At 49.5% G+C, this 27,762-nt stretch overlaps 2 protein-coding genes across 4 annotated transcripts in view; both read left to right on the top strand.

Moving 5' to 3' along the window:
• Positions 1 to 27,762, top strand: part of CA12 (carbonic anhydrase 12) — a 62,650-nt gene that overhangs the window by 30,566 nt on the left and 4,322 nt on the right. For 2 of the 3 annotated variants that reach the window (XM_082619833.1, XM_082619832.1), the window contains exons 3-8: positions 9,226 to 9,405; positions 10,307 to 10,449; positions 12,682 to 12,777; positions 13,617 to 13,680; positions 13,907 to 14,064; positions 15,418 to 15,547. In XM_082619833.1, the coding sequence (XP_082475959.1) occupies positions 9,226 to 9,405; positions 10,307 to 10,449; positions 12,682 to 12,777; positions 13,617 to 13,680; positions 13,907 to 14,064; positions 15,418 to 15,547 (771 nt within the window). Of the gene's footprint in view, positions 1 to 9,225; positions 9,406 to 10,306; positions 10,450 to 12,681; positions 12,778 to 13,616; positions 13,681 to 13,906; positions 14,065 to 15,417; positions 15,572 to 27,762 lie in introns of all 3 variants that reach the window. The other variant, XM_082619834.1, reaches the window with a different exon arrangement.
• Positions 21,073 to 25,567, top strand: LOC309803511 (nonsense-mediated mRNA decay factor SMG5-like). Its single transcript, XM_082619831.1, is given in 7 exon segments — positions 21,073 to 21,286; positions 21,288 to 21,727; positions 21,814 to 22,114; positions 22,118 to 22,315; positions 22,317 to 23,033; positions 23,037 to 23,288; positions 23,291 to 25,567. Coding segments are annotated over 7 exon segments (3,087 nt in total). The 5' UTR covers positions 21,073 to 21,268; the 3' UTR covers positions 24,452 to 25,567.

Below are 27,762 nucleotides of genomic sequence, written 5' to 3'. Positions count from 1 at the left end.
CTATTTAATTGTGTATTCAAATCTGATACACAATCTGTGATCATTTTCATATAAATATACAGGCCCAGACTGGGGGCATTTTTACTAGAGTCAGATCCCCTTACAAAACAAACCTTGGGGACTGACCAAAAGCTTTTATTATACGAAAATTTTGGCTGTTGGTTAAAAAAAGGTGTGTCAACATCTAGAATGTGTAAAACCTTGCCACTGTAGTTTTATCCACTGAGGCAAGTTTTGATCTGACTGCGTTTTGGTAGCCAGTCCAAAGAGACAGGCCCTGGGGATGGTGGCCCAGGACGGGCTGCCCAGGCGTTCACACAGACACTGAGGGCTCTACCCCAAGAGTGTGGCTACCACAAATGTCAGGGGCGCCAGGTAGGTCTGATGGACAGACTTAGAAAGGCCCAAAAAGGTAAACGTCATAATAGGATAATAATGAATACTTTTTTTTTTTTGTCCAGACTCGTCAGATATATTCAAGTTACAAACAATATTTATTTTCACTAGAATTTTTGTTATTCTTAAGCACATAGGATGCAGTCAGTGAGAAAGAGTAATCAGTGAGAAACAGCAATCAAACTATACCAGTAATTACGTAGTTCTGATCTTCTAAGGAGCCCTATGTGCTTTTATTATTACAACACATGCTGTAACGTATATGTAGTAAATGTATAAATATAAGTAATTACTCAACCCATAAAGTGTTTTACTTACCCCATTACCATGTCTGCAAACAGATTATAAAATAATAAAATTATCCTTCAGTTACTTGCATGAATTGTTATTTGCCCAAGGCAGTAGTGAATCTCTACGTATGTATGTACAGAGCAAATACACCCATGTTGGAGAAAAATGAAAGGAGGACCTGTAGATTAAAAGAAACTCAAGGGACATATTAACCAGTCATCATACATGGACCTTATTTGGACCCTGATCCAAACAAACTATTGCATAAATATATGAGACTATACAGCACAGGGAACTACATTCAATATCTTATAATAACCGACAATGGAAAAGAATCTGAAAAAGAGATATATATATATATATATATACATATATAACTGATTCACTTTGCTATATATCTGACACATTGTAAATCAACTATACTTCAATTAAAAAATAGGAAAAAAAACCCAAAAAGATTTATGAGACAATTGGGAAAATCTGAATTTGCACTGGATATTTGATGACATTAAGAAACCACTGGGGGCTTCCCTGGTGGCGCAGTGGTTGAGAACCTGCCTGCTAATGCGGGAGACACGGGTTCGAGCCCTGGTCTGGGAAGATCCCACGTGCCACGGAGCAACTAGGCCTGTGGGCCATAACTACTGAGCCTGCGCGTCTAGAGCCTGTGCTCTGCAACAAGAGAGGCCACAGTAGTGAGAGGCCCACACACTGCGATAATGAGTGGCCCCCGCTCGCCGCAACTAGAGAAAGCCCTTGCACAGAAACGAAGACCCAACACAGCAAAAATAAATAAAATAAATTAATAAACTCCTACCCCCAACAACAACAACAAAAAAGAAACCATTGGGAGACACAAGAGGGAGGAGATATAGGGATATAGGTATATGTACAGCTGATTCCCTTTGTTATAAAGCAGAAACTAACACACCATTGTAAAGCAATTATACTCCAATAAAGATTAAAAAAAAAAAGAAATCATTGTTAACAGTTTTTAGATGTGAAGATGATATTGTGGTTATTTTTACAGCGTTCTTACCTATAGTTATCTATAAGCATCCATAGATTTTCTTCAAAGGAATCCAGTGGAGGGGGAATGGATAGGGCGGGGGGTATGGATGAAACTAGATTAGTCATGGAGAGATGGGTACACAGGGCCATGCTACTATGCTCTTTACTGTTGTACCTGCTTTGAAATTGTATTCAATTTTAAAACAAGACACAAGGCGTAGTAAGAAAATAGCCAAATATAGGTTCACTTTAAAAATCACATTGACTCTTTTAGGCTCATGGGTGTACTTGGGCTGTGCGCATCTCAGAATGTGAGGAACTGAGACTGTCTGTCATCCCATGGCCCATCCTCTTCTCTGATCACCTCTGCAGGCCTGCTGAATTCTAGGATTTCTGACTGGGTTTTTTTACTCTATGGGCTTCCTTTCCAGGAAGGCTTCAGTGTTCTGGTCTGATCCATTCAGCAAACACTTACTGAGTGCCTCCTTGAGCCCAGAGGTAATTTCTGCTGGCTGGATCCACCCCTCCCCCACTGTCTTCTAAGGGCCACACTCCATGAATCAGCCCCTCCTTCTCCTGGAACCATCCTTCCTTCTCTATTCCCCTTTCCTTCTACGTGGAAGTGTGCTCAAGTCTCTTCATTAAAGAATAAAAAATGCTTCTCGTCACCCTCATCTTCCTATAAACACCACACACACACCCCCACACACACCCTTCTCCCATCCCTTTATGGCTAGATTTCTGAAATGAGCTTAAGAAACCCTCCAAATCAATTCATTAAGTGTCTAGGAAATGCCACTATATGCTCAGACACGGGGGGAGGGACGTGACAAGAGTTCTAGGCTTCCAAAGGTCTTCAAAACTTACAGAGTTCTAGTCTGGAACGGGTTTAGAGTAACAGTCACAGGTGAGATGGCTAAATGACAATTCAAGGCACTGTACCACTGTAGGAAGCTGGGTAATCTGGCCTAGGAGTTCAAGGCAGGAAGAAAGTGCTGGAGTAGCTTGCCCAGGACTTGAGCTGGATTTTGGAGATGGACAAGATTTGGAAAGGTAGAGAGGAAAGAAGGCAGCATTGTAAGCAGATTTTTAGCATAAGAACATTTGTGAAGGTTGGTCTGAGGATGGGGAGCTGGCCTGACCTTGGGGGCGAACTGCGGTGGGTGTGGCTGCGGTTCTGATTTGTTTTATTGGGGGCGGGGGCAGGGCAGGGCAGGGCATGCTATGGAGAAAGGGAGTGGACGGATGGGTGGTACAACAGGAGCAGGGCTACACCTGGTTCTGGCTGCAACAGGAAAGGCTGGGGCGGGGACCCCTGCGTGAAGCCTCTGCAGTGTGACCTGGTAAAGGCCTAAACGGGGTGGTGGTGGTGATGGTGGAAACTTGGGACCCCATGACCCACCCCGAGGGCAAAGGATGGGCTAAGCCAGCCTGGCTCTGAGATTTTGAGCCTTGGAAGAGCGGGGCCATTTGTCCTCTGACAAGGCTTAGTGCCATCAAATTGAGATCTAGGCCATAACACATCAACCAGCTTCACTATGTGGACCTTCTCCGAATCCCGAATTTTACAAACAACCATTAAAAAGATATGAAAACAACAAGGTCCTACTGTAAAGCACAGGGAACTATATTCAATATCCTGTGATAAACCATAACAGAAAAGAATACGAAAAAGAATGTATAGATATATGCATAACTGAATCACTTTGCTGTACAGCAGAAATTAATGCAACATTGTAAATCAACTATACTTCAATAAAAGAAATGTTTTTTTAACTCTGAAATTCCTATTTTATTTTTTTAACATCTTTATTGGAGCATAATTGCTTTACAATGGTGTGTTACTTTCTGCTTTATAACAAAGTGAATCAACTATACATATACATATGTCCCCATATCTCTTCCCTCTTGCATCTCCCTCCCTCTCACCCTCCCTATCCCACCCCTCTACGTGGTCACAAAGCACCAAGCTGATCTCCCTGTGCTATGTGGCTGCTTCCCACTAGCTATCTATTTTACATTTGGTAGTGTATATATGTCCGTGCCACTCTCTCACTTTGTCACAGCTTACCCTTCCCCCTCCCCATATCCTCAAGTCCATTCTCTAGTAGGTCTGTGTCTTTATTCCGGTCCTGCCCCTAGGTTCTTCTGACCATTTTTTTTCTTTTTTCTTTTTTTTTTTTAGAGCCCATATATATGTGTTAGCATACAGTATTTGTTTTTCTCTTTCTGACTTACTTCACTCTGTATGACAGTCTCTAGGTCCATCCACCTCATTACAAATAACTCAGTTTCATTCCTTTTTATGGCTGAGTAATATTCCATTGTACATATGTGCCACACCTTCTTTATCCATTCATCTGTCGATGGACACTTAGGTTGCTTCCATGACCTGGCTATTGTAAATAGTGCTGCAATGAACATCATGGTACATGACTCTTTTTGAATTATGGTTTTCTCAGGGTACGTGCCCAGTAGTGGGATTGCTGGGTCGTATGGTAGTTCTATTTGTAGTTTTTTAAGGAACCTCCATACTGTTCTCCATAGTCGCTGTATCAATTTACATTCCCACTATCAGTGCAAGAGGGTTCCCTTTTCTCCAGACCCTCTCCAGCATTTATTGTTTGTAAAAAGAAATGTTTTAAAAAGATATGAGATAATTGGAAAATTCTGAATTCTGACTAGATTTAATAACATTAAGGAATTGTTAACTTTTTAAGTGTGGTAATGGTATTGTGCTTTCGTTCTAAGAGCCCTTATGTTTTAGAGACATACTGAAATACACGCAGATGAAATATATTTGGATTTGTTTCAAAATTATCCAGGGATAGGGGAGAGCAGGTGTGGTAGAGATGAAGGCGGATAGGCTGTGGATTGTTAGTTGTTGAAGCTCGGGGATGGGGGGTTCATTTTGCTCCTCTCTCTACGGTTGCACGCATTTGACATTTTCCCTGAAAGGAATCCTGGTCCTCTGGTAATGCAAGTCTTGTACTCTGGGCCTCAATAATGCCCAGCTGGAAGGCATGAGAGGCATTTTGAGCCGTGCCACGTTAATCTCTTGTTACAATTCAAAACAAAAACTTGGTCCACTTCTGTTTTGCCTCAAACAGAAAAATTCATGAACTGGAAAGAAATAATGCCTTGATTTTAGTTGGAAAAACAAACTGGGAGACACACATGATCTCCTTTATCATGATCATGCGAGGAATCTAATCCACAGAAGAAGCAAAGTCACAGCCCAAGAGAAAAGTCACATGTTGACGGTAGCTGGAAATAAATGCTTCTTTTGGAAGAGTCAGTCCCAGGAGAGGTTTTCTGGCAGCAGAGTGCTTGGCATGAGTGTGAAAGCTGAGAACAAGTTGAAAAATTACAGCCTGGGCAGTAGCTGTCAGCGAAAGAAAGTGCAGTGTTAGAGCAGCAATGAGTCACACGTTGCTCACACAGAGGCTGCAAGGCAGAAGGGAGCCTGCTGCCTACGTGCCTGATACTGGGTGTCCTGGTGCCTAGCCACATGGCACATCTCTTTCTCACTCACAAGCCACAGAGATCAGAGGCTGCTCTGACAATGTCTCTAGCCATGTAAGAAGGGGACACAGTCATCACATGCTGGCGGAGGGTCCTGTGAACTGCAATGAAACCCCATACTCAGCAGATCGTCTCCCAGGCTACCGGCCAGCAACCGGATTTCTTTTTCAATGAGTGGCCCCAAACAGAACAAAACCTCATGCAGGTACACTAGAAAGCTAGGAGGGTAACTTTTGAACCTGAGCAAGTAACATAATTTTTCTTTACTTTTTATAGGAAAAAGAAAGTTATGTGGGGGAATAGAGAGAGAAACTGGGGGGTTTAATATAGGTGCATGCTTCCCTGGAGAGGAACAAGCACAAAATTAGTAGGAGAATCCAGCTCAGTAAACATGTGAGGGCCTGCTCTATGCCAGGCATTGTGGACAAGTCAGGGGTGAATGAGACATGGTCCTTGCCTTCAAGGAGGTCATATGAGAAGGAGGATACAAGCGTGCACGAAATCTCCTGGATAAATAATGAAATAGAAGCATGGAGGTCCTATGACCCAGGCAAGGTAACTCTGTTACTAAGCCAAAGTCTGTCTTTGGGCAAATCACTTCATCTCAATTTTTCGTCTACAGAATGGGGCAATTCTTGCCTTGTTGACCCCATGGAGTTGTAGAGGTGTAAGGACCCAAACTACTAACATCACCATCATCACCATCACCATCATGAGGAGGAGGAGGAGGGATAAAAAAGGCTTCCTAGATCCTGCTGCCCAAAGGGCCTGGGATGGGCACTCAGGACGAGTGCTTCCAGTGGTCAGCAGCCCAAACCGGCAGCACTGCCCACTCTCCCGCCAGCCCCAGGAGCAGCAGCACCCTGTGCCCTCGTTCCCACAGCTGGTTCCCACCGGACACCTCCTCACATGCCCAGGAGCTGCCTTTGGATGAGCAGTTCTCTCCAACCCGTTCCAGCCGGCCTGATACAGAGGCGAAGGTGCTTAGTCCTAGTAATCTTAATAAATCTCAGAGCTTGAGAGTCAGAAGGGACCTTCCAGAACACAGTGTCCACCCCTCCCATTTGCATAAAGGGCAAAGGAGACTAAGGCAGGGAAGGTGACCGGCTTGAGGTCACTCACGGAGGTGGAGGTGGGGGATGGCTGGTGCCGGAATCTGGAGTCTCCGGGTCCAATACAGCTGCTTCTCTTTCCTAGGAAGGTTTTGCCACCACTGACTCTGTTGCCTTTTTTTTTTTTTTAATTTTATTTATATATTTATTTTTGCTGTGTTGGGTCTTCGTTTCTGTGCGAGGGCTTTCTCTAGTTGAGGCAAGCGGGGACCACTCTTCATTGCAGTGCGCGGGCCTCACTGTCGCGGCCTCTCTTGTTGCGGAGCACAGGCTCCAGACGCGCAGGCTCAGTAGTTGTAGCTCACGGGCCCAGTTGCTCCGCAGCATGTGGGATCTTCTCAGACCAGGGCTCGAACCCATGTCCCCTGCACCGGCAGAGAGACTCTCAACCACCGCGCCACCAGGGAAGCCCTCTGTTGCCTTTTATATTCTTAGTCTTTTCTGCTCCCAAATACCTAATTTGGCCAACTTCCAAGAAAGTATTTAGGGCAAAAGGAAAATTCCTCCTCATAACCCTTCCCCAAGCTCTCTGTTCTTTGGGGGTCTTTCATTCTTTGGGGAAGATGTTTACTCAGTGCCTGTTATGCATGTGATCCTAAGCACGACATGGGTTCACAGAGATGAAATGGGATGGCCCAGTCCCCTCTTCATGAAACCTTCAGAGGAGCTCTGGCTCTGGGAAAAGAAAGTTCTTCTTACTCAGTTCCCTTTAGCTATGTGTTCAGGGGGAGATCTCTTTGCCACGCCTCTTCACGTCCTGAGTTTTTCCATTCATGCCTGTCTGGCAGCTTCTGCCACCCTGGCTATGGGCCCAGATGCTGTAGTGAGCAGAGAAAAGGCTGGCAGCCTCACTCTGGAAGGGCTGCCACCTAGGAGCTGCGCTGCTTCCTAACCCTCAGGGTTGGCATGATACCTCTTGACTGCTTCATCACTGAACCCTGTGGTCTCTAAGGAATTCAGTTTTGCCCTCAGCTGAGTAACTGCCCTAATCCAGTCTGCCCCCTGGAGTGACTGCCTTGGTGTCCTCCAGCCTGCCTCTCCACCAGTCGCCATCTTGGTGTAGTTTAGTTGCCTTGAGTCCAGGGCTTTGAGGCCGTGGAAAGAAAAACAACACAGTTCAGTGGAAACTCTGACATGTGAGAGTTGGGAAAACTGGTGTCCAGTGAGAGGTTGGTCTGGAGAGTCTGAAATCCCTTCCAGCTCCAACATTTCTGAAAAGGTGTACCCGAAGGTTGACAGCCTGAAATGTTAGAGGGTTCTCCTGTGTGTGTCCAGACCTAGGTCCAACTCGTCATAGCATTTCAAATGAATGTGGGCACCAAGTTTTGCTTCTGACTCTCCCTACTCTCAGGTGAGGTCCCCTAGTTAGAGAACAAGGTGTAGGGGATGGGGATTCTGTGAGGCCGGTGTACACACATGCACTCCTGTGAAATGGTGCCATGGTCTATGGCAAGGGTGCCCAGAAGACGTGGTATTCCTTCCCCTTCTGCACTAGGTGACACCTTTCCGTGTGCTGAAATACTGATGAATGAACTCCAGGTGGCAAACCTTGGTTCCCAACTCCTAGAGAGCCCACAGGGCACCATGGTTCTACTCTAACGAGCCGTGACCTGCCAATTATTTGCTCTTCTGGAGAAACCTCAGCTTGAAAATCCACTTAATTACCATGGGAGATAATCTTTTAAACATAGCCTTACATCCCTGAAAGACTTTTCCCTGTGGGAGTAACAAAGTGAACATGGGATTGGATTGTTTATTTTCATTTCCAGGGGAAGGACTACCACCTGGTAGTTAGCAAGAAGCCTGAGCCCTGGAGGTTTTATTTGATAAGTCTGCTCCTCCTCACTGCTAGTTTATCATTTATATTGTAATAATTAGTTTGTAATATTGTCATACTTTTCCCCAGTGTAAACACTGCATTTAGCTCCGTGATTCCGGGCTTATAATTACTTGATATTTTCCAAGCTTCCCTATCAGGTTGGGGGTTTTTACTTGCTCTAGATGTGGGTATTCAGAGTCAATGTCCTCAAGGGTTTCCTATCAGGAAGATCATACCTGTAAATCACCAACCTCAAAGACCTACCTGGAGTTGGAGACAGACTCCAATTTTTCCAATGTGGGACATCCCAGTGGATTAAATAAATTCTTCCCCACTAGGAGAGGGAAGGGTGGAGGGGCAATATAGGAGTAGGGGAGTAAGAGGTACAAACTATTAGGTATAAAATAAGCTACAAGGATATATTGTACAACGTGGGGAATATATTCCATATTTTAAAATAACTCTATGTGGAGTATAACCTTTAAAAATTGTGAATCACTATATTATACACCTGTAACATATAATATTGTACAGCAACTATACTTCAATTTTAAAAAAGTACCAAAGGAAAGAGAGCCATAGGTTTTAAACTGAACTTGGACAACAACAACAACAAATGTCCTTAGCTTCCAAAAACACACAAAAACTATAAAATTAAAAAAAAAATCTTTCCCACTAGAATGTATGCTTGGGCAGCCCCAAGACCCAGAGCAATTCCTGCTCATAGTAGGTGTTCAATGCATAGATGCTAAATCGCTGAGAGTCACAAGGTCTTTGTGTGGAATGGATGTGCGTCGGGTCGAAATATGAACAATGGACAGAATAATGCAGAGTCCCTGACACAGTACTGCTCTGGTCCCTCTTTCCCCACATCACTTCAAAAGCAAATGGTCTGGAGGCATTTGCATGACCTGATTCTGTACGCTGGGGTCTCTGGGCCTTAAGAGTATACCTCTGGGGATTAAGAAAAGAATAGAAAAGGAGTAATTGTATTGCACACAGAATTAGAAGGTGAGGAAAAAACTTTACTGGAAAACGGATTAAGTCATCAACCTGAATCTCTCCTTCCAGGTCCCGACGGGGAGAAGAGCTGGTCCAAGAGCTACCCATCATGTGGGGGCCTGATGCAGTCCCCAATAGACCTGCAGAATGACATCCTCCAGTACAACGCCAGCCTTGTGCCCCTTGGCTTCCAAGGCTACAATGAGTCTGCCAACCAGCAATTTGTCCTGACCAACAATGGCCATTCAGGTGAGGGAGCGACCCCCAAGACCTGAAGGAGTGTTTGAGCTTTCCTCAGCTCCCTGGCCTCTTCTGTCTGCCGGGGCAGGGGGTAGGATGGGTTCTACTGAGGCACCCAGGAAGGAGGGCAAAGGGGAGCCTTGAGGGATGCTTGGACCACTCTCTCCAGGGGATGCTGCAGGTCCTGGGCTCGGCTGGTTCTGCCGGGGTGGTACCTCTCAGAAGCGGCACATCTCTTGGGATGGGAGAGGGGACAGGCCTGAGCCCCTTGGCCTATTGGATATGGTGCAGGAGTGAATACTGGGGCACCAGGAACAACTCAAGGGGCCATGCAGTTTACTAGGGGGGGCTTGCCCAGTCTTTGGAGTCAGACCAACCCGAATTTGAATCGTGGCTTGACTACTTATGAGTCATGAGACTCTGGATAAGAATTTTAAACTCCTTGAGGTTTCATCTGGAAAATGGGCATATTGATGGGTACTGTAAAGACTAGAGATTATGTACGTTAATAGCCAGAATAGAGCGGGGCTTAATAAATAGCGATTATTATTGTTGTTGTTGGTATATAATTCTACAGCTTGGCAGATACTTCATGACAGGTTCTATCTTCGTAGCCAAGTGTGTAATACATGGATATATAAACAAACGTTCATCCATTGGTCTAAATTAGTTCCTGCCATCATTTTCCAAGGGGAACCAAGAAGGTGCTTGTGCCTGGAATAGCTTTAGTGAAAGGGGGACATTCTCAGAGAAAGAGCCCAGATTTCTGACCTACAGGCTGCATCTCTCTGGTCCCCACCTCGCTGTATCCACTCGCCCCTGTCTAGGCCCTGGGCAGGTGATGCCTACCCGCTCTCAGGCAACACTCAGCTGGCCAGGGCTCTGAAGACTGCCCCTCCTCTCCCTGCAGTGAAGCTGAAGCTGTCCAAGGACATGCACATCCAGGGCCTTGGGGCCCGCTACAATGCCTCGCAGCTGCACCTGCATTGGGGGGACCAGAATGAACCTCACGGCTCGGAGCACACTGTGGGTGGGAAGCACTTTGCTGCCGAGGTGAGTGGGGCGGCCCGGCTGGCAGAGGATTCCCGGGGGTGGGTGGTCTGGCACCCTTCCACTTGGCTGGTGTGCACATAAGATCAGAGCACAGGGGGTGAGGTGGAGGGTGCCGTCTTGCTCTACACACCCACCCCAGCCCCGCTGGCAGCACAGGAAGGTACGGCCACTCCGGCCACGCTGCAGCTCATCCGTGGCATCCCGCTTCCCTTCCTCTCCTGAACTTGCTGAGTTTGTTTCCATGTCTTTTACTGAGTGATGCTGCTCAGAAGGCAGTGAGTGCTCCCAGGGGGGCACAGTGGGACACACATCGCCCTTCTGTTTGCACAGATTAATATCCCACCAGCTTGTGTGGCTGACCCATCCCCCTGCCAAATCATACAAGGCTAAATGCTCCCCCAACTTTTCAGTTTTCTTCATATGCCATGCTGCTTGCATAAGTTTTTCCCATCCCATCTTTCCTTTCCCTGGGCATGGGTTGTGCTTGGAGCTTGGGGACCCGGGTCCAGGGTCACTCTTCTATTTGGCCACAAATCAAGGGATGACTGGCATTATAACGCGTAGGGCATTGTGGCAATCAGAGACTCACTGAGGATAGCTTGGGACATCATCACAGCGTTACGTTGCTCTGAGATGCTACCCCAAATACCGAAGAAAACAGGAAGAGGCGCAGAGCTTTGTTCCTGCACTACAAATGTTCAGTGGAGGCTGGGGGATTGAGTTGCTCCTTTTCAGAGTTCCCGTGGGATTGCACTTGGGGGTGTGGTTCTGAATGTTTAAAGGACAATAAATACAAAGGGATAAACGCTACTGATCAGCTAATGGAGCCCATGGTAAACAATGACACGACCATTCTTCTCTGTTCTTCCCTCCCTCTAGGAACAGCCTTAGTATTCAACCATGTTTAGCCAAGACTAGCTTCTGCCTCCAACTTGAAAATCACAAAATTCTTTGTAATGCAAACCTCCCTTCTTTGCCTTTAAAAGCCCCTTTTACTCCCTAGCAGGACACTGTTTGGGAAGCTACCCAAATCTGTGTGCCCCAAATCGCATTCTTTGATCCAAATAAACATTTTTTTTGCTTAAGAAAAAACAAAATCAGGTTAAACACTGTCAGAGCTTGTCATAACAATGTCTTAATGCTTACCTAGACTGTTTTTTTTAATTTTTTAAGACTTTTTTTTTTAGAGCATTTTAGGTTCACAGCAAAATGCAGAGGAAGATACAGAGATTTCCCATATACCCTTTGCCCTCACACGTGCATAGCCTCCCTCATTATCAACATCACTCATCAGAGTTTACCTAGACTTTTTAAACCCAAGATTTCTCAAAACTTCTCTTTTCCTCACTTTAATAATGATAAGTAATTTCTGCTTTGAAAAAAAATGAGTTTAGAATGGTGTTTTGGAGTCACATTCATGGAGTAGCATTTTTGTTTCATGGTCTCTTAAAATATAGTTGATAAAACCTTTATAAAAGTCACGTTGTGGGCTTCCCTGGTGGGGCAGTGGTTGAGAGTCCGCCTGCTGATGCAGGGGACACGGGTTCGTGCCCCGGTCTGGGAAGATCCCACATGCCGCGGAGCGGCTGGGCCCGTGAGCCATGACCGCTGAGCCTGCACGTCCGCAGCCTGTGCTCCGCAACGGGAGAGGCCACAACAGTGAGAGGCCCGCGTACCGCAAAAAAAAAAAAAAAAAAGTCACGTTGTGATTGTCTCCACCTGAGAGATAAATGCATGACCTGCTCTGGGTACAAGTATGATTAAGTTACAGTTGGAGGTTTACTGCCCCGGCCCCCAGATCAAATGCAGAGTAGCTGGGCAAGCCACATGGGTCCATTTTGCCCCAGGCTCCAGAATAAGTAGGACAAATCAGAAGGGAGAAGTGTTCCAAAGTAACCAAACTTTTTCACAGCTAGTATAAAAGCCAATTTGTTCATTCATTCATTCAATATCTATTGTGTACCTGGTACCTTTCAAGCACCATATCAGACACTGGGATACCATGAGTGAATAAGATGGACAGACTGGCCTGGTGGAGTTTGCAGTCTAGAGGACTGAGAGAAAAGGGAACACTGGGGTGGCCATGAGGCAAGGGTCTGAGAGGCCAAATCTAGCTGGGGATGGGGGTGGTCTGTCCCTCCCATTGGATTCCAGTCTCCTGCAAAAGTGAAAGCTTCCCATGGGTCCCTATCCCCTGATGGACAGCACCTCATCTCCCCTCTCCCACTGCAGCTGCATATGGTCTATTATAACTCGGACCTGTACCCCAATGCCAAGATCGCCAGTGACAAGCCAGAAGGCCTCGCGGTCCTAGCTGTTCTCATAGAGGTAAGAGATGTTGAGAGGCATTTTACATGAAATTTGAAGTCAGGATGACATCAGACTTGGCATTTGGTTCCATGCACACCTGTCTGTTCTGTTTCGGCTGTGTCTTGACTCTAGAACAGGGGCTATTTCCCCAAAGGGTTCCTGCTCTCTTGGCCTGGAGGCAGCACTTTCTGTGGCTGGACAGCAGGAATGGGCATGTCCTAGGTGACACTGGAAAAATGAGTCCTAGTCCCCAGCCCTACTGCATAATCAAGGAATTGCCAAGTTGGACAGGACCTGTCGGGAGTGGGGGAATCATTCACTGCTGCCCCATCACATGCCTGATACAATTTCCAGTATCCAAGCTCCATCCTTTATAGGAACCCCAGCATAAGTTCTTTCCTTAATCCCAGAGCATGGGAACATCTCCTGATTTGCTTGCATATTTCCCCCTAAGGAGACAGCACGTATGTCGTTTCTCAACATGCTTACTTGCCTGATTTGGCTTGCATGAACTCAAGCTCCCTTAAGTTCTGGTTAGAGAACATGCTATTTGTGGCCTTCAAGCTCACAGCCAGATAATCAGGAGCACAAGCTATACCTATTGCTCTGGGACACCCCAGCCCCAGTGCCTTGAGCTGGAAATAGGATGTCCCGAGATGCAAGAGGGCAGGACCATTCCGCCAACCCCCAACAGCCTAGTGATGCATCATAACTGTCCTAGTAAAGTGCATCCTTTGGGGAGGATCTCAGCAGTGGTGATTACACACCCTCAGCAGAGCCCTTCCATTTACAATTGTCAAGCCAAGCTCAGCCTATTGAATTCTGTCCCTGTTCAACCTGCCCCATCTTTATTGCAGATGGGCTCCTTCAATCCATCATATGAGAAGATCTTCAGTCACCTTAAAGATGTAAAGTACAAAGGTGAGAGGTCCTTGGATGCTTATTCACCCTCTGTTGGAGAAGAGTGTATTCACCCTTGTGTGATCTGAAGAAGAACACATGCAGGGGGCCGGGTACTGTCTGTGACCAAGTCCTAGGATCAGATGGCTCAGAATGGGGCTAGTTCACCTTCCTAGTCTGTCATATGCTCAGGTGCACCTCTGCCTTGGGGAGCAAGGTGACATCATCCCCCAACATGTCTCTCCAGGCCAAGAAGTGTCCATTCCGGGTTTCAGCATTGAAGAGCTGCTGCCGAAGAGGCCTGAGGAGTACTACCGCTACCGAGGGTCCCTGACCACACCTCCTTGCTACCCGACCGTGCTCTGGACGGTTTTCCGGAACCCTGTGGAAATTTCCCAGCAGCAGGTAACTGTCATGCTCTTCCTTGTCAGAGAGCACGTGGTACCTCAGACCCTACCACCACCCATATCATAATCAACGACTTGATTTCCTCGCTTAGAGTTTCACTGGCGGCTATTCAAAACCTCTCCAAATACCACAGGGGCTTGGAAGCACTTCAGAAATTACAGGCTGAGCTTCAAAAGTGGAGCTATCAAGTCAAGTGGGGAAAATGAATCTGTCTCCACAGTTCTTTAAATAAGAGCTGTTAAGCTGCGTTTTCTAATATATCCCTCAGTGGATAGTGTCTACCTCCCAGGCAGGAAAGAGCATGGCTCCTTCACAGGGGCAGAATAAAGATAGGATCAGGTTAGACTGTTTAACAAAGCCGGGGGGATGGGGATTACAGCAATGAGGAAGTGAGGATCTCTGCCCTCAAGCAGCTCACAGTCTAGTGTAAAACGGGGGGGACAGAGTCCTTAGGAATCATCTCTAACCCTCTCATTTCTTAGGTGATGAAAGCAAGGGTTAGAGAGTTGAGGAAACGGGGATCACCAGCTGGTTAGTGACAGAGCTAAGACCCAAAGATAGAGCTGAGTTCCAGGTCCCTGCCGGTGTCTCTACCCTGCAGCTGAATTTCATCAGGAGGAAACATGGCTGCCCAGGAGACGGGGCCAGGGGCCGCTGCACACTGGTTCATGGCCCCCACCTGCTTCATGAGCCAGCACAGCTTTCACTGCTGCTCCTTCCCTTCTACTATGAGCTATTGATCTGAGTAACCTCGATAAACGGCAGCAAGTAGGCTGACAGGAATAAAGACATGATGAATCAAGAGATACAATGATCAGAAAGGCAGTAGTATGTCCTAACCCAGAAACTGCCTTGGAAACAGTTACATGACCTATGTGGGTGTATGAAAATACCATGGAACTAGAAGTCAGATGACCTGTGAGACTCTTGCCTCCCTCTTTTGGTTCCTTTTTGACGGGACCATCAGACTAAGGCCCGGGCCCCTCTGATTCAGAACTGGGTCCTGAATGAGGCTCAGGAGAGGAATGCAGTCTCCGTGGGAGGCTGAGGAACCCCTCACCACCCCAGGTTTCCCTCCCTGCAGGGCAGATTTCAGGCTCAATCAGGAGCTGACAGCACGAACCCTTCCGGCAGCCCCGGGAAGTGGGAAGACAGTGGGAAGACACACGGGCTCGCCCGAGCCCCATCACTCAGACACCCGCAGGGGAGGGGCAGCTTCTGGCTTCCCCACTGCTTGCTCAAGGGTCTCCCGCCAGGCCTCGGAGGTGAGATCTGGTGGTCCTTTCCCTCGAGGTCAGGCAAGGGGGCGTCACTCTGCCCGTGGGGGGTGTTTCTGCTCTTCCCCCGCAGCTGATGGATTTGGAGACAGCCCTGTACTGCACACAGGTGGAGGACCCGTCCCCTATAGAGATGATCAACAACTTCCGGCAGGTCCAGAAATTTGGTGAGAGGCTGGTGTACGTCTCCTTCCGACGTGAAGGTGAGGAGATGCAGTGTGTGCCGAGTGTGGCGCTGAGATGTCTGTTTTGTATGAAATCGGGTGCCCTGCTCTTGGGCACTGTCACTGATACCCTTAGGAGATGGGTTAAGAGCACTCTGGCTGCCAAGAGAACCAGATGCATGAGGAGCTACTGTGTGTGGGTTTACTGAGGTCTCCCTCCACTGACCTTGACTTCCCTGAGCCTTGGTAGAGAAGCACGAGCCAGGGCCTCCAGGCACATGGACCAGAACAATCATTAAGTCTGGGAGTCTCCCACAGATGGGGAAGAGAGGATGCTCTGGGGGCCTCTCTGCCCTTAAGAACTACCTACCCCTTCTCCTAAGATACATGATAGGGCCCTTTTCATGAGATCAAACCTTCTAACTTCTTACAGGCTTTCTTGGCATCAAGGCCCATCTTTGGCCTTGCCAGGTGAGTCCTGGCACCATGAGCACCACCAAGGTCCAGGGACGCTCCTTTGTAAGGTTTTAGGAAGCGGGCATAGCCCACATCCGAGCCACACGCAGCTCACGGTCTAATGTGGCGGGGCCCGTTGGACAAAGAAAAGTATCTTCAGAACTGCCTTTTGTCTCATCTCCTTGAAGCTTGCACAGGCATCCGAGATCTATACGGAATGAAGCTTAATAGTTCGGTTTCTTCCTGAGTTATGGAAGCTCAGTTCTTCCTTTTAAATCCGTAACCATAACTCCCCAGATGGACAGTTAACATCTTGACTTGCTCGGTATCTACATCAAGCCAGCTGGAAGCTGGGGGCCCGGGGAAAGGGGTGAGGGGCCCACACTCTTCAGATCGCTAAGTTCACTTTCTCACATCACTTGTGGCCAAGCTGGGCCAAGGGTTCATATTTAAGGATGACCATTAACCCACTTGTCAGAGAATCGGCTCTCCTCGTCTCACATGGGGCACCTTGTTCTGTTGTTGTTCCTTTCATAGTGTGTGAGATTATAACTATCACCTGCTAAGCTTAGTGGACCACATGAAGATTGAATTTCAAGGCCCTTGCCAGAAACATGCCCTTCTGAACTGACCCACACATATGGTCAGAATTAGGTCCTTCTCTGTCAGTTACTTAATCAAGAACCATCCAAGAATTTATCTTTTGTGTTCTCCTCTCCAGATGTCACTAGTTAAGGTCATTTTCCTCTTTTCACCAGTTTCTTGGTCTGCAAACTGAATCTATAAACAATGGCCCCTCCTAAAAATTGAGGATGTACATGATGATAACTATACCAACTCCTTTTCCAGGAAATACCTCAAATGCATAGAATTATCCCCTGGTGTTCTATTCTGGATATAAATGAAGTATATAGTAGTCAAGGGTTAAACAGAAATACTTCAACTCTTAAATAAAATAAAACTCCTCCTGGAGATAAGGGACTCTGCCCACACAGATCAGGTAGAATTTTGCTTGTGATTCAAGGATAATAGTCAGCTCTGTTCTCTGGGCTAAGTCTCTACAAGTCACCAGGGATGGTGTGACAGATACTCCCCAACAGTCAGTAGACCCGGGTTCAAGGCCTCACCTTGTTTCCTCCTGGCTATATGACGCAGGCAAATCATGTCCCTTCTTTGGCCTTGGTTTCCTCAGCCATAAAATGATGGGTTGGACTAGGTGAGTTAACGTCCTTTCGGTGCTAACATGTTCTGATTCTAAGTGGACACTAACAACTGTCCATCCTGAGTTTACGTTGCAGGGACAGTGTGTGAGGGCGGTTACAGAGGAGCAGAAGAAAGCATGCAGGAACTTGAAATCCAAAAGTAACCCCCACGTGTACAATGAACTGTAGCCTCGGGGATAATTAGCCATCTTCTTAGACCAGTTCAGGTCTAAGCTGGCACCTGGAGAGCAGGCGGTGCAGTCAGGCTGGTAACAGAGCGCTTCAGTAGACCCTCCCAGTCTGGCTGGGGGAACTTGAGGGGCCTCTAAGCAGAAGCCCCCAGACCGGCTCCAGCTCAGGACGTGGAGATCACAGCCCAGATGCAGCTTTGCCGCTGCCCCTCCTGCACGGCTTACCCAGAGCTGCTGCTTCCGAAGGCTGGGCTGGGCTTTCTCCCTGGAGTAAGAATCTGTGGCAGTCCAAGGCAAACCTGTTCATTTGGAGGCTGATTATAGAAACTTGGCCAGAATTTTCCCCTTCCCCTCATTTCCCAAAGACTCGGGCAGCAAATGGGGCTGTCCCCTAAGAAACAAGGAGGAGGCAGCCCCAAAGGAGTGAAGCCCCAAGCCTCATCCCCCCAGGGGCGCCTGCAATTCACAAGGGCCTTCTCACACCAACGCGAAGCGGATCTCAGACTGTAACATGCCCTTTCAGCTTGTTTGTCAGTGGGAACCTTGAGCAATTTGGACTCAATTGTTTGCACGCTCTTCCACTGAGGCATGTGTGTAATTAGGGGCTGGTTTAATTCAGGGTCTTCTCTGAAAGTTAACAGGAACTATGGGGTTGAAAAATGAAAATTCTGGAGTTTTCTGCCAGGAAAAAAGTAATGTTAAGGAAATTCTTTATGAAAGAAAGTGCACGGACCTTGAGAGGGGCATCTGAGGTTTAACCAAATTGGAACAACTGGGACTGAATCACTTAACTGGACCCTGTATTTTCTTCAACTGTGCTAGAAAAGGAACACAGAGCTTGGTTTCTGTCCTTAAGAGGTATAGAGTCTATGATGGCAGGGTTTCTCAGCCTTGGCATCAGCACGTCAATACTGACATTTGGAGCTGGATAATTCTCACTGTGAGGGCTGCCCTTTGCACTGCAGGATGTTTAGCAGTGTCCTTGAACTCTACCCTCTAGATGCCAGCAGCATCCCCGCCTTGTGACAGCCAAAACATCTCTAGACATTGTCAAGTGTCTCTGGGGGAGGAGGGGCAAAGTTGCCCCTGATGGAGAACCGCTGCCCTACGGATTGTACGATGACTTTCCTAGGCCCAGAACTATTTTTTCCCACTCCTATCACAGGATTCTAGGGTTTTATATCACATGCCCTGGTCTTTATGCTATTCTATCCCTGTTTCCCATCTTCCTTTAGGATTTGAGTAGGTACTCTTCTTGTATAATTGGGTAGGGCCAAGGCTAAGAGAAGCAGACGAGAGAGAACTATTCACCCTGCAAAGAAGCATACCAATTCCTTCACAGGGGTCCAGGTGCCTCTGAGGTAGCAACTTTCTTCAGAATCCCCTCATCGTTCTGTTCCTTCCCTTTCGTATGATTTCTTTTTTTCTCTTGTGTATGTTGTTTCTTGTTGCCTTTGGTTAAAATGCCCTCTCCTTGTGGCGAGATGAAAGTCACGCCAGGCACTTTTTTTTCAGCTCTCAAAAAGTGCCTCTTCCAGGGCTTCCCTGGTGGCGCAGTGGTTGAGAGTCCGCCTGCCGATCCGGGGGGACACGTGTTCGTGCCCGGGTCCAGGAAGATCCCACATGCTGCAGAGCGGCTGGGCCCGTGAGCCATGGCTGCTGAGCCTGCGCGTCCGGAGCCTGTGCTCCGCAACGGGAGAGGCCACAACAGTGAGAGGTCCGCGTACCACAAAAAAAAAAAAACAAAAAAAACAGTGCCTCTCCCAACTGGCACAAATGGAAGTCTTGAGGTGAAGAGAGGAAACAAGACTCACGTCCTCCAGGTGGGGTCTTGGAGAGGAGGAACACATCCTGGGAGCAGTCCAGATCTCATTGGAGTCAGCTGACCGATGTGAGGAAGGAGAAAGACAGTAGAGACACATCTATATAGTTCAGGGGCCCAATTCTCGGTTCCCCAAAGTTGACCTCTTCCCAGCCAAAGACACCAACACTGGGTCCAGATGGCAAAGGGTAATAAAGCCAGACCAATAAAACCCAAATGCTAATGTTATCAAGTTCTATTTTCAACATGTCAGGGCAAGGAAAACTTGAAGGCCAAGAGGAAGCCAAAAAGTTTCTATAGTCGTGTCTTCAGTGCGCTTGCTCTGAGCAAGTGCATGTCACATGCCTCAGAGCCTGGAGCCAGCTGAGGTGACACTTAGACAAGAATGCTGGGCAGTCTAGGGGTAGGGCTTTCCCCCTCAGCAGAGCTGTGGAGTAGCCTGATTAGAATCTGCTTGACCCTGAGGGACCTGGGTAGTTTCATAAAATGTTTAAAAAAGAGAGAGAAAAAACCTTGCAAAGCTAAGATGGCTAATTATCTAATTTTTTGAGACTAGAATGTATGCTTTGTGGTTATTGACCTTGTCAACTTTCTAAAAGTCCCTATTTATAAATAAAGTCTATTAGAGGGAAAAAGATTAATTCTTCCAAAGGATCCAAGTGAAAGACCAGAGGAGTTCCCCTTAAAATCCCCTACCCGGATACAGAGTCTGAATAGTCAGGAATGATCGTCAAATGTGCTAAGAAGTGGAGTCCTAGTCACACCTAATGCAGTTCAACACACTGAGTGTTACTGAGCACGCTCCACGTTAGCCACTGCGGGGAACAGAAAAGCCCACCAGCGATGTTCTCTTGCTCCCAGCAATAAGCCTCTGGGCCAGACAGCGGGAGAAGGGGTCAGGCGGAAAGCTGATCCTTCCAGCATGTCTCCCCTGCTCCCATCCTGCCCTGTGGGGCCTCCTTCAACATGGCAGGTGCTTTCATGTGTGCATGCTATTGACTTTTGCACACACGAGTCCCTTTGTCTGGGATGCCCCTCACCTCTTCCACCAGGAAAAATTTTCAAGACCCAACTCCAACCATATCCTGCCAAAGTCTTCCCCATCCCCCCGAGGGTGATTTACAGTCTCCTGCTTCAGTGCAGCTGAACTTGTTCATTTGTGTTATAGTTTTTAGCACACCACGGGGTAATGATGTATTCCCACACAGAAAAAAGAAAAAGAAAAAATATGCCTCTATTACCCACACACCACGAGCCCCTTAAAGCAGGGGCTGTGGGCATCTTAGTAGCCTTTTGTGCCTGGCACCGTGTCTGGTGCTCATTACAAGTCTGAAGGAATGGAGCCGACCCGTCTCCCTTCCCCTCTCCCGACCAGTGTCTTCCCTGCAGAACGATCTAAACAGAAGCCTGACCGGTTGTCAAGTTTTAGTTTTATTAAGTCTTATTTTGCTTTGTTATCAATTTGCCAACAGCATTCAAATCAATCTATTTGTTGAGGAAAACGTAAAGATCAGAACGTAGCTGTCAAGTGTTAAAGGTCTGGGATGGGATGGGGGTGCTGAGGGATGCCATCAGGCCTTCTGTCATCTGGCCTGACAGGGGTAAGAGCCCCGGTCCCACCACCTGTCATTCCTGCAGCACAAACAGCCTGACCCCCAAAGGGAACTGAGAGCATGAAGCACCCAGTGCTGCATAATAACCCTCGCCCACTGTCCCAGGGTTTAGGCCCCCCCCCGCCCCAGAGCAGCTCGGCTCTCTCTTCTGGGCCTGCATTCCTGCAATCTGGAAGGCAAAGCCCTCAGGCGCTAGCACGGTCATAGAAAACCAGTTTCCACATGTAATCTGGTGGCATTTTTTGGGCAGACTTATTTGTAGAAATTATTTCTTCATCGGGGTTCCACAGTGTTAAGAAAAACTCCAGTAAAATATGTCCTCTTAAGATAGTTATGCTCGAGCCGCCTCGCAGCTATGGCGGCCAAGCAGGGCCGGCGGCGGTGGCGGCTGCGGCTACAGCCGGAGACGGTAGTGGTGGCGGTAGCGGTAGGTGGCGGGGGTCTATGACCGGGATCCGCCCCCGGGCCCGGGCACCATGAGCCAAGGCCCCCCGCACAGGGGAGAGCAGCGAGCCCAAAGCAAAGGTCCTCCAAACTAAGTGGCTTTACCGGGCTGTGGTGGAGGCTGCGCATCGACTTGACCTCATCCTTTGCAACAAAACCGCTTATCAAGAAGTGTTCAAACCAGAGAACATTAGCCTGAGGAACAAGCTGCGTGAGCTCTGCGTCAAGCTTATGTTCCTGCACCCGGTGGACTATGGGAGGGAAGCTGAGGAGCTGCTGTGGAGAAAGGTATACTACGAAGTTATCCAGCTTATCAAGACTAACAAAAAGCATATCCACAGCCGGAGCACCTTGGAATGTGCTAACAGGACACACCTGGTTGCTGGTATTGGCTTCTACCAGCATCTCCTTCTTTATATCCAGTCCCACTACCAGCTAGAATGGCAGTGCGGCATCGACTGGACCCATGTCACTGACCCCCTCATAGAACAGTACCTGGCACATGGGAAAACTGCCTGCCAAGTAGCTGAAGCTCTCTGAACTTACAAGGCTGCCTGGGTGAAGGGAGAAGAGACAGCCCATGCATATTTGGCTCTGGCCACCACCAGTCCTCAGGATGCAAGAAACCAGTGTCTGCCTCAGGGAAGGAGATGGACTGGGCACAGATGGCATGCCACCGATGTCTAGTGTACCTGGGGGATTTGCCACGATCTCAGAATGAATTAGCTGGCGTAGACACTGAGCTGCTAGCTGAGAGGTTTTACTACCAAGCCCTGTCAGTGGCTCCCCAGGTCGGAATGCCCTTCAACCAGCTGGGCACCCTTGCCGGCAGCAAGTACTATAATGTGGAAGCCATGTATTGCTACCTGCGCGGCATCTAGTCAGAAGTGCCCTTTGAGGGGGCCTATGGGAACCTCAAGCAGCTGTATGACAAGGCAGCCAAAATGTACCACCAGCTGAAGAAGTGCGAGACTCGGAAGCTCTCTCCCAGCAAGAAGCAATGTAAAGACATTAAGAGGTTGCTGGTGAACTTTATGTATCTGCAAAGCCTCCTGCAGCCCAAAAGCAGCTCTGTGGACTGACTCAGAGCTGACATCACTTTGCCAGTCAGTCCTGGAGGATTTCAACCTCTGTCTCTTCTACCTGCCCTCCTCACCCAACCTCAGCCTGGCCGGTGAGGATGAGGAGTATGAGAGTGGATATGCTTTCCTCCCGGACTTTCTCATCTTTCAAATGGTCATCATCTGCCTTATGGGTGTGCACAGCTTGAAGAGAGCAGGATCCAAGCAGTACAGTGCAGCCATTGCCTTCACCCTGGCCCTCTTCTCCCACCTTGTCAATCGTGTCAACATATGGCTGCAAGCTGAGCTGGAAGAGGGCGAGAATCCCGTCCTCGCATTCCAGAGTGATGGCACAGATGAACCAGAGTCCAAGGAACCCTTGGAGAAGGCGGAGGAGCCGGGTCCTGAGCCTCCTCTTGCAGCATCTCAAGATGGCGAGGTCAGAAAGAGCCGGAAGTTCTCCCGCCTCTCCTGCCTCCGCCACCGGCGCCACCCACCCAAAGCTGGTGATGACAGTGACCTGAGTGAAGGCTTTGACTCAGACTCGAGCCATGACTCAGCCCGGGCCAGTGAGGGCTCAGACAGTGGCTCCGACAAGAGGCTTGAAGGTGGGGGAACGGCCTTTGATGCCGAGACAGATTCAGAAATGAACAGCCAAGAGTCCCGATCAGACCTGGAAGACATGGAGGACGAGGAAGGGACACGGTCCCCAGCCCTGGAGCCACCTCGGGCCAGGTGAGAAGCTCCTGAATCCCTCAACGGCCCACTGGGCCCCAGTGAGGCCAGCATTGCCAGCAATCTACAAGCCATGTCCACCCAGATGTTCCAGACTAAACGCTGCTTCCGACTGGCCCCCACCTTTAGCAACCTGCTCCTCCAGCCCACCACCGAAGCTCCCACCTTGGCCAGCCGCAGGCCCTGTGTCAATGGGGATATGGACAAGCCCTCAGAGCCAGCCTCTGAAGAGGGCTCTGAGTCGGAGGGAAGTGAGTTTTTAGTGGGCGCTCCTGTCGGAATGAGTGCAGCATCCAGGAGAAGCTGCAAGTCCTTATGGCCGAAGGCCTGCTTCCTGCTGTGAAAGTCTTTCTGGACTGGCTACGGACTAACCCCGACCTCATCATTGTGTATGCGCAGAGCTCTCAAAGTCTGTGGAACCGCCTGTCTGTGTTGCTTAATCTGTTGCCAGCTGCTGGCGAACTCCAAGAGTCTGGCCTGGTCCTGTGTCCTGAGGTCCAGGATCTTCTTGAAGGTTGTGAACTGCTTGACCTCCCGTCTAGCTTGCTGCTCCCAGAGGACATGGCACTTCACAACTTGCCTCCCCTCCAGGCTGCCCACAGACGCTTTAACTTTGACACGGATCGGCTCTTGCTCAGCACCTCAGAGGAGATGGTCGTGTGCATCTGCTGCATCCGCAGCTTTGGCCACTTCGTTGCCCGCCTGCAAGGCAGCATCCTGCAGTTCAACCCAGAGGTCGGCATCTTCGTCAGCATCGCCCAGTCTGAGCAGGAGAGCCTGCTGCAGCAGGCCCAGGCCCAGTTCCGCATGGCACAGGAGGAAGCTCGGCGGAACAGGCTAATGAGAGACATGGCCCAGCTACAACTTCAGCTTGAGGTTTCTCAGCTGGAAGGGAGCCTGCAGCAGCCCAAGGCCCAGTCAGCAATGTCTCCCTACCTCGTCCCTGACACCCAAGCCCTTTGCCACCACCTCCCTGTCATCCGCCAGCTGGCCACCAGTGGCCGCTTCATTGTCATCATCCCAAGGACAGTGATCGATGGCCTGGATTTGCTGAAGAAGGAACACCCCGGGGCCCGGGATGGGATCCGATACCTGGAGGCAGAGTTTAAAAAAGGGAACAGGTACATTCGCTGCCAGAAAGAGGTGGGGAAGAGCTCTGAGCGGCATAAGCTGAAGAGGCAGGATGCAGATGCCTGGACGCTCTACAAGATCCTGGACAGCTGCAAACAGCTGACTCGGGCCCAGGGGGCAGGTGAGGAGGACCCGAGCGGCACGGTGACCATCATCACAGGCCTTCCACTGGACAACCCCAGCATACTCTCAGGCCCTATGCAGGTAGCCTTGCAGGCCGCTGCACATGCCAGTGTGGACATCAAGAATGTTCTGGACTTCTACAAGCAGTGGAAGGAGATTGGTTGAGACCGACCCCCAGGCCCTGCAGCGGGGCTGACTCCAGATCTCTCCTGCCCTCCCTGGCAGCCAGGACCACCACCTGTAGTCACCCCACCACACGCAGACTCACGCACGCACATAGGAAGGAAGCCCAGTTGCACACAGGCTGCGGGGAGGGCCCAGGAGGCAGCTGGGAGGGCGGGGTCCCCCTGTTGCCAAGACGACGTCAGGAAAGGAAGGAAAGTGCTTGGAGCAGGAGAGGCCTGTGGGCCCCTAGCCAACCTTCCTGTCTCAGCCCCCCTGCTTTCCCCAGGGGCAGGTGGCAGGCACGGGTGTCTGCGTTTCGTTGGAGTGGTTCCTGGACCTCTGAGGGGAAGGGACAGCAGAAGGGGCCCTTCTTCCTCACCCAAGACGCAGGGTGGTTGGTGCCAGGAGTTTGGGCCCTCTGGGCCTGGGGGTGGAGTTGGGTAACACCAGGTGTCTGGGTGGTTCTCTGCAGACCCTTCCTGTCCTCGAGGATCACCCATCCCCCTCTCATCTCCCTTTGCAGGGGCTGCGCAGCTCTGGAGCCCTGGGGGCTCTTGAGGAAGAGGGGCCTGGAGCTGCCTGCACCAACAGCAGGGCAGGGGTTAGAGCCCCTCCGCCTGCTGCAGGGGCTGCACACCCCGTGCCCCGCGTCTGCTTTCTGTCTCCCTTCGTCCAGCTTCCAGGGCAGGGAGCAGGCCCACGACGGCTGCAGACAGTCTGGCCTGTACGCCAATGAGGGCTTCTGTGCCCACCAGCCCCATGGTCACTGCGCTTTGTGCTCTGGGCTGCTGTGCTGGGACAGAGTGGGATGCCAGTAAGAGGAGAGGGGGGTGAAGTTTGAGGCCACGACCCCCCTTACTATCTAGGGAGGGGCCTGTGTTCGGCTGGACAGCAGAAAGGAGAGGCCCCTTGAAGCTGCCTGGCCAGGGACCCTCTGCCCTGATGGGCTTCCCTACTTTTATCCTTCCCCAGGACTAAAGGCCTGGAGGAGCTGAGCATGGGGCTAGCTTCTGGAGTGTTGAGGTGAATGTGAGAGCAGAGATCGTGAATAGCTCAGGGCAGTGAGTGGAGCAGCAAGAGTGGGGCTGAGTGTGGGAGGCTTTGGCCAGGATTGCCTCGGCCCCTCCCCCTCGGGCTGCACATACAGCTCGGGCTGGGGGTGGAGGGTCGGGGATCTCAGCTCTGCTGTTCCCCACCCCAGCGATAGCCTAGCTTCCCAGACTGTTCTCGGAGGAGAACAGGCTTCCTGCCTCCTTCCTCTAAGACAGCAAGTCTGGGACAACCTGGGGGGAGTGGGATCACCCCCACTTCCAGTCCCTGGCAGAGACTGAGACTAAAGCATCACTTAATAAAGACCCCCAGGAGCCCCCACCCCCGCAAAAAAAAGATAGTTATGCTCTGTGGTTACGGAGGGCATCTTCCTTGCTTTTCTTACCAAAGCATCATCCAAAGAGAGGACCAGCATTTCAGTTACTTGAGTCTATGACTTGTATTAAGCATAATAACAAGAGTTTTACCATCTGAAACTGGATTTTATATATTTAAACTCTCAAATCCCTGCTAAACCAAAACTCTCCCTGCCACTTTTATAAGACTGGAGGCTGCTAAAGACAAACACCTATATGTATACGTATCTAATCACTGTGGAACATGTCACCTACTAAAACAGTCCATACTTTAAAATAATACACTGAAAGGAAAAGGATTGTATTCCTTTCATTCAAAACTCTGTTTGAATAAACAGAACTGCAAATCGACCTAGAAAATGCTAGACTTGTTTCAGGAACTGCAAGCTGTGTAAATGAGGTGCTTGCTCCTCCCACTGGACTTTTCTGTGTGTGCACCTGAGGCTTCAGAAGACCTCAGACACAGTTAACCAGCATCCCTCGGGTCCAGCAAGACGCCCGTGGAAGACGCAGCACCTGAGCCAGCCAGACAGGTAGCAGTGCCCTGTGGCGAGCAGCTTGCTGATCTTCTCGCAGGTCTGTACCTTCCCGGGTGAGGCATGCGGTACTGGAGTTGTTCCCTACCTGTGTGATTTCCTTCTGTGCGTCGTACTGCCCTCCTTCTGTTGACCCTGACTTGCACCGGAGCCTTGTATGGAGAGCAGGCAGCTCTCCCGCGTCTGTGTGGCACGTGCCCTCGTACCTGCCAGCTCAGGGGCCCCTTTGTTGCGTTCTCACCCCGTGCCTCTCATGGGCCGTCTCTGTCAACCAGCCTGTCTCGTTTCTCCTGTCTGGCCCACTGTGCTTCAGTGGGAACTCCCTGTCTCATTTGCCATTCAGAAACCATTTCTGTGTTTAATCTGCAAGTGAATCTTTGCCCCTCCCTGCACCATCTTTGATGCCTGTTCTCTGCAACAGCCCAGAGGCGCTGTGGGAATGCAGGCTTCGGCTTCTCTCTCTGGGCACTAGTTCTCTCGTCGCCCCAACAGGTCTCCTGATGCCTTTTGTGACCTGCCCTCTCCCTTTAGTTAGCAGGTGCTCTGGCATCCGCCTCCAGTGGGGCCCAAGCCCTGCGCTTTACCCAGCTCGGCAGAGGAGCTCTTCTCCTTGGTGCTTGGTGCCGTCTCACCTGCATCCCAACCTCATCTTCCTGCCCTGGGCTTCCTGGCGGGTAGAAGTCCCACGAGGCGCCGCCCTCGCTGCCATTCCTCTTCCCAAGGGGCTTATGCTCTTCGCTCGCTCAGTCAAGCTGCTTTGTTTTTTGTTGCATCAAACACTGGGCTGTAAAGCATCTGTCCCAGTCTCTGGGGACTTCCTTGTCTTCATACCTGCTTGGTCTTGTTTCATTGTTTCCAAGAAGAGGCAACTTAGGCCCTAAGAAGTCATCATTCGGGAGCAAGGAACCCACATTAGAGCCTTAACTTAGGCTGTTGTTTGTAGGGCCTAATACAGCCAAGGACACTGCTCAGTGACACAGGAAAGCCAGACTCTCCCTCCAGATCGGCCACCCAGCTGCTCCACGTGCGCATGAGAAAAGTCTCATGCCTGGGGCCTTGCTTCCAAGCCTTCACTCTGCTCCCTAAGCCCATGGCCTGAGGGCACCTCCTCCAGCCCCAGAGCAGGGCTGTCAGTTGTCTGGGGGCCTGTGTGGCTCTCAGGATGTTTGAGGTGACTGTGAAAGCGACTTTAGAAACCGTCCAGTTTGGACGGCTTAGTCAAGTGGTTAGGCTTACCAGTAACAGTCTTATGTGGCGAGAACTAGTTTAGTACCACAAGCATCTGGAGCTTTAGGAACAACAACAAAAAAGTGTATTTCATCAAAAAGGCTTGGAAAAGAAATCACGACTAGTCGGGTTTTTCTTCAGT

This window comes from Mesoplodon mirus, assembly GCF_964341445.2.
Source record: "Mesoplodon mirus genome assembly, chromosome: 4".
Lineage (NCBI taxonomy): Eukaryota > Metazoa > Chordata > Mammalia > Artiodactyla > Ziphiidae > Mesoplodon > Mesoplodon mirus.
Note: the sequence above shows the minus strand (reverse complement) of the source record. Positions and strands in the feature narration are given on the sequence as shown.